Here is a 7,015-nt window from a genome sequence, read left to right as displayed (position 1 = left end):
AAGTCTTGTTTTGTTTATAATAAATTGAAATGTTTGTAAACACATAACCAGTCGTTCAGAATGCTCTCATATATGTGTAGATGCATACTGTATGCATAAGTGAGTATGGTGGTGCTTATGGGGTGTCGCTACGGGACGGATGAGCATGAAGCTGGGAGGGGAAAATCACAGTATACCCACTAGAAAAAACTAGACTACACCACTGTGTACGTCTAACAAAGTTTATTAGTGTAACGTGGACATGAGGAGTGTGATGCAGAATTATATTCAACTGAAGTGCTTTTTAAAGATCATAACTAGCATGTGTCTGCTCTCCACACCGATAAGCTAACATACAATTAAAACCTCTGACATTTCAACCCGAACGTTTTTTGAACGATAAAAGATAAACCGCTAACCTGAATCAAGATTGGCATGAGGGTGATCCAACTGCCTCCCCCCCTGCTTTGAACAATCATAAAACATGCCCCCCCCCCCATTTCCCCTATTTCAAGCGCTCTATGAGTTCCTGTGTGAGGCCGAGGTTGAGCAGCTGCACGGTGGAGAGGTTGGCCAGGTGGGGGGAGGCCTTCAGCAGCCGCTCCCAGCACAGCTCCAGCAGGCTGGGCACGGCCAGCCAGATCTTAAACAGGGAGCCAGTCCGATTTCTCTCTTGGATGTTCACCACGCCACCGTGGATGTACATGCAGCCAGCCGGGGTGACGGCAGCACAGTGGAGGTAGGCGGGCTCCGGCATCACCGCCGGCAGTTTGGTCCACTGGAACGTCTGCAGGTTAATCTTCCACAGGTCCGCCAGGATCAGCTCCCCGTTGTACCCGCCGCACAGGAACACGTCGTTTCTCATCTGCACACAGCTGTGAGCTCTCCTAGTAGCCGGGTACCCTATTGCATCATGAGGCTTGGTGGCGATCTCTTCCCACGAGTTGGTCTCCAGATTGTAGGCGTCAATCTTGTCCAGAGGGTAGTACGTCGAGCCGGCCCACCCTCCCAGGATGTAGATCCTCTGTCCGTCGTGTGCCATCTCATCCCTGTACCGTTCCCCCGGCAGGGGGTTGTTGGTCTTGAGGTGGATCCACTCCCTGGTGGTCAGGTCCAGCCTGTGCAGGTCTGTGCTGTAGTTGTACCCATGGGTTCCTCCAAACACATACAGGAAGCCGTTAATGATGGTCATGGGCTGTCCGTATATTCTGTTGGGCTTCTTCCCTCGGCAGTTGAGCCGCGACCACCGCTTGTACTTGACGTTGAACACGTGGACGTCGTTCCCGTGGACGTCGTACCCTCCTAATACTAACCGGTTGTTGCCGTGCAGAACGGCTGCCATGGAGGCCAGGCCTGGCATGTAGCCCTCTGTGCGGATCTGTTGCCAGGTGCTCGTGGCGAAGTGGTACTTCCACATCTCCCTGAACTCGTCGTAGTCGGGGTGGTACCCTCCGAGTCCGAACACGTACAGGTTGGTGTTGTCTGCCACCCAGCGGTGGCCGCTCCGCGCACCTGCTACTCGGAGAAAAGGGTCTGACAGCTTCTCGAATATATTCATCTGGTCCTCCATCGTTTCCCCAGATCCAAGTCAAACCATGAATATGAACACTCGAAAACATTCGAAAAATGCACATCCGGGCTGTGCATCTACGGACCAATCAGAGAGCGCGCCCGCGCCCCCCCCCCCCCCCCGCGCTTCTTCCTGAAGTCCACGGTCAGCGTTTTGCTGATGTTGAAGGAGAGGTTATTTTATTTTATTTATTATTTATTCATTTATTTTATTTTATTTCATTCCCTGTCTCATCGTTGTTAGTGATCAGACCAACCACAGTGGTGTAAACTGATTCCAGATCACCGCCTAGGAGTAATCTCACTTCGCTCCAGCGGTATGATTATCGCAAAGTATGCTGGGAGCAATAGTTTAAATTCAAATAGTGGAATTTCCAATAGGATAGAGCACTTTAAAGTGATTCGTTTGTTTAGATTCCTATTGTATTATTCCTATTTTATGTTCATGTATAGTTTAATGTAAAAAGTATTTCATTTGATGCTAAACTGTCATCATTCGTCGCTTTGTTGAGACTTCAATATTAGTAGCGATATTACGCCTTTGAATACGTTTAAAATATGAGTCTATCACGTAATTTAGTGTTGTGTTCATGCAGTTGTGTTCATGTTCATGTTCAGGCATGGGCGGCGGGGGGGGAGGGGTGGGGCGACAGACAGACAGGAAGCAGACCCCGCAGGTCTTCTGTACGCCTTGGCTGCCCGCCCGCCTCCCAGATGACTGTTGTCCATGTCGACCAATGACGTGGACGAGAGACAGTTGACTGACAGCGGGAAAGACTTATGGGGAAGAGGGGCAAAGGAGGAGGCGGTCCTACAGCCCTAGCCCTACAGTGACCATGGGGGGCGGGGCCAAGTTTAAGGTCGGATTGGGTCCAGCTCATAACTGGCCAGAACAATGCAGACTTTGAAAACCCAACCCCACCCCCACCCCACCCCATCCCCTTCCTCCCGCACCAAACACAGGGAAGCAACCACTGACCAGAAGAGGGATGGGGGGGAGGTGGGGGGCAGAGACCATCTAAACCAGCAGGTGGGGGGGGGGGGTTTATAACACCCCTGTAAACACCCCAGTATAGCCTGGAACCTTCCATCAGAATACAGTCTATATCTGGAGTCTCTTTATCAACACTGTCAATAATCACGATAATATGATATGCAGTTTTGTACACTTCTTACATACAGTACTGCAGCCATTTAAGTCTCGACAAAAAAACGTGTAAACATCCTTAAAAACATACTGTATATGATAATACTTGAAATGTTCTGAAAATGTATATAATATATATTTTTTCTTATAAGCTGTAAATGAACTTGAGCTCAAAAGGTGCAAAACGTTATATCATACTGTATATAATTGTGTGGGCACAAATGTATAAGAATGTGTATATGCGTATGAAACAGTTATACAGACTTGCGTATTTGAAAAAGTGTTTTACATTGTGAAGGCATTATTATATATATATATATATATATATATATAAAAAACATCTTCTCTTGACTCCATGTTTATCCTCTTGGTTTTTCTTTAATAGTTAGTATATAATAGTTATTATATAGGATAATATCAAGGACACTTCGACACATGGCCAGCCGGGGATCGAACCGCCGAACCACATACCTTGCGATCATTAGACCAGGCCAGCTCTACCTCCTGAGCCACAGCCGCCCCAGCCTGTTTGTCCTCTTGGTCTTTCTTTAACACTAGAACAGCCGTGCCTTTTTTACCTACTAAAAGAACCCCCTCTTTACAATGCTAAGCTGCTATTTACACACAACGACCACTAGTTGGCCGCCTGTAAATTAGCCTGCTTCCTACACAGAAAAACTGCAAAATAGCTTTATACTAGCTTATCCTGATGTGATTTTGAAAATGTAAGGATACTGGGGTGGTAGAACGCACATATCTAGGAAAAGTCATGAAAGGAGGGTCCTGAAATTTGATCGAGTGCAAATATATTTTTAAAAAAAATACTCACAGGGGTCAAATGGCTGATTAATAGTCAGAGTGCAACATCAGACTACTGTCTAAGCGTGGGCACATAGCAGATGTCCGCTCGCCCATCCAGTTAGCCTGTTAAGCCTGATCCCAGATCTGTATGTAACTTAAACCGACCCCTTGAACAATGATAGACAACAGGGCTCTCTGAAGCATCGACAGGTCTGAGACCAGAAGGTTGTGGCCTATGGTAGTCAGTTAGCCACAGTAGGTTGCAGCGGAGGCTGGTGGAGGTGGAACATCGGAGGACGGGCTTATTGTAATGCACGGAACGGAATGAGGAACGGTATCAAACACATCCTCCGGTTTCTACCTCCGCCAGCCTCCCCTGCTAGGTTGTGCTGGGCCACAACACAGGGGGGTTGGTTGGGTCAGAATGAGGTGGAAATATAGGTCCATCCTGACCAATGACAACCAAGGTTACAGACTGTGATCCAATCACAAATCACCTTATTCACCCTATTCACCAATCACTACACATGAGCCTCGTATGACAGCTCTGCCACTGATGCTCACAATAACACTATCTACTAGCGTCTAAAAAACCCACTGAAACTACCAACTATGGACGATGAAGTGTACTACCTAGTACCTTCCATAGATAAGGTCTATAGGGAATGCAGGCTAGGGTTAATCAGTGATCCATTGTTAGTTTGAGTTGCCCTCTCATCCTTGGCCTGTAGGGTGGGGACACCATAAAGCAGAGATAATAATAACACATCCACTTGCTAGCAGTCATTTGATGATGATCAGCATCAATGGGCCCCCTGTAATACTTTTTGAGCCAAGGAAGTACATCACAACATGGTTGAGAAGCCATCGTTCTGCCACACAAGCAAGGAGGCAATGCAAACCTCAGATGGCCGAGTACAAGCATATTTGGAAAGCTTTGTAGACTACCAGGCTGTTAGTTTTTTTCTTATTTGAAGCGTTTGACTTGTAGCAGTTCTTGTAGCAGTTCTTGTAGCAGTTCTTGTAGCAGTTCTTGTAGCAGTTCTTGTAGCAGTTCTTGTGGCAGTTCTTGTAGCAGTTCTTGTGGCAGTTCTTGTAACAGTTCTTTCTTTCTTGCATTTAAGCTGAGAGTACATAGTGATGGTGATTAACACTAAACAGTAGAAAATCAGTCCACCCCCCTGCTGTAAATGCCATTGGTTGTTAAAGTCTTGTTTTGTTTATAATAAATTGAAATGTTTGTAAACACATAACCAGTCGTTCAGAATGCTCTCATATATGTGTAGATGCATACTGTATGCATAAGTGAGTATGGTGGTGCTTATGGGGTGTCGCTACGGGACGGATGAGCATGAAGCTGGGAGGGAAAAATCACAGTATACCCACTAGAAAAAACTAGACTACACCACTGTGTACGTCTAACAAAGTTTATTAGTGTAACGTGGACATGAGGAGTGTGATGCAGAATTATATTCAACTGAAGTGCTTTTTAAAGATCATAACTAGCATGTGTCTGCTCTCCACACCGATAAGCTAACATACAATTAAAACTTCTGACATTTCAACCCGAACGTTTTTTGAACGATAAAAGATAAACCGCTAATGACCTGAATCAAGATTGGCATGAGGGTGATCCGACTGCCTCCCCCCCTGCTTTGAACAATCATAAAACATGCCAGATTGATTCCTGTCGACCTCGTCTGTACCTACTGGAAAAAAATAACGTCTAGGAGAGAAATGCACACACACGATGTCTCATGACAACACATACAAATGTAGCATTTACTACTTCAAATAAATAAACATGCACCTTTCCTCAGAAATGTCATTCTTAATAAGGTCATGAAGGCCAATAAAACGAGTGAGAGTGCCGTCGTCGTAGATTCTGAAAAGGTGAAAGATTCCCCCCCCCCCCCCCATTTCCCCTATTTCAAGCGCTCTATGAGTTCCTGTGTGAGGCCGAGGTTGAGCAGCTGCACGGTGGAGAGCTGGGCCAGGTGGGGGGAGGCCTTCAGCAGCCGCTCCCAGCACAGCTCCAGCAGGCTGGGCACGGCCAGCCAGATCTTAAACAGGGAGCCAGTCCGATTTCTCTCGTGGATGTTCACCACGCCACCGTGGATGTACATGCAGCCAGCCGGGGTGACGGCAGCACAGTGGAGGTAGGCGGGCTCCGGCATCACCGCCGGCAGTTTGGTCCACTGGAACGTCTGCAGGTTAATCTTCCACAGGTCCGCCAGGATCAGCTCCCTGTTGTACCCGCCGCACAGGAACACGTCGTTTCTCATCTGCACACAGCTGTGACCTCTCCTAGTAGCCGGGTACCCTATTGCATCATGAGGCTTGGTGGCGATCTCTTCCCACGAGTTGGTCTCCAGATTGTAGGCGTCAATCTTGTCCAGAGGGTAGTACGTCGAGCCGGCCCACCCTCCCAGGATGTAGATCCTCTGTCCGTCGTGTGCCATCTCATCCCTGTACCGTTCCCCCGGCAGGGGGTTGTTGGGCTTGAGGTGGATCCACTCCCTGGTGGTCAGGTCCAGCCTGTGCAGGTCTGTGCTGTAGTTGTACCCTGTGGTTCCTCCAAACACATACAGGAAGCCGTTAATGATGGTCATGGCCTCTCCGTATATGCCATTGGGCTTCATACCTCGGCAGTTGAGCCGCGACCACCGCTTGTACTTGACGTTGAACACGTGGACGTCGTTCCCGTGGACGTCGTACCCTCCTAATACTAACCGGTTGTTGCCGTGCAGAACGGCTGCCATGGAGGCCAGGCCAGGCATGTAGCCCTCTGTGCGGATCTGTTGCCAGGTGCTCGTGGCGAAGTGGTACTTCCACATCTCCCTGAAGTCGTAGTCGGGGTTGTACCCTCCGAGTCCGAACACGTACAGGTTGGTGTTGTCTGCCACCCAGCGGTGGCCGCTCCGCGCACCTGCTACTCGGAGAAAAGGGTCTGACAGCTTCTCGAATATATCCATCTGGTCCTCTATCGTTTCCCCAGATCCAAGTCAACCGAAGAAAAAAAACGTTACATAAAAACTAGACAGAATCCGACTAATACATGAATATGAACACTCGAAAACATTCGAAAAATGCACATCCGGGCTGTGCATCTACGGACCAATCAGAGAGCGCGCCCCCCCCCCGCTTCTTCCTGAAGTCCACGGTCAGCGTTTTGCTGATGTTGAAGGAGAGGTTATTTTATTTTATTTATTATTTATTTATTTATTTATTTATTTTATTTCATTTCATTCCCTGTCTCATCGTTGTTAGTGATCAGACCAACCACAGTGGTGTAAACTGATTCCAGATCACCGCCTAGGAGTAATCTCACTTCGCTCCAGCGGTATGATTATCGCAAAGTATGCTGGGAGCAATAGTTTAAATTCAAATAGTGGAATTTCCAATAGGATAGAGCACTTTAAAGTGATTCGTTTGTTTAGATTCCTATTGTATTATTCCTATTTTATGTTCATGTATAGTTTAATGTAAAAAGTATTTCATTTGATGCTAAACTGTCAT

General features: G+C 47.3%; 2 protein-coding genes across 2 annotated transcripts; both read right to left on the bottom strand.

Annotated features, from left to right (window-relative positions):
* Positions 1-484: 484 nt before the first annotated feature.
* On the bottom strand, positions 485-1,549 carry LOC308150773 (kelch domain-containing protein 10-like; the record flags this gene model as incomplete). Its single annotated transcript, XM_080523570.1, has 1 exon — positions 485-1,549. The coding sequence occupies one exon, from the start codon at positions 1,547-1,549 to the stop codon at positions 485-487; it is 1,065 nt and encodes a 354-aa protein (XP_080379696.1).
* A 3,872-nt stretch (positions 1,550-5,421) lies between these two features.
* LOC308150772 (kelch domain-containing protein 10-like) lies at positions 5,422-6,471 on the bottom strand (the record flags this gene model as incomplete). Its single annotated transcript, XM_080523569.1, has 1 exon — positions 5,422-6,471. The coding sequence occupies one exon, from the start codon at positions 6,469-6,471 to the stop codon at positions 5,422-5,424; it is 1,050 nt and encodes a 349-aa protein (XP_080379695.1).
* Between the last annotated feature and the right edge of the window lie 544 nt (positions 6,472-7,015).

The sequence above is a fragment of the Nansenia antarctica genome (genome assembly GCF_963989245.1).
Source record: "Nansenia antarctica genome assembly, chromosome: 2".
Taxonomy (NCBI): domain Eukaryota; kingdom Metazoa; phylum Chordata; class Actinopteri; order Argentiniformes; family Microstomatidae; genus Nansenia; species Nansenia antarctica.
Note: the sequence above shows the minus strand (reverse complement) of the source record. Positions and strands in the feature narration are given on the sequence as shown.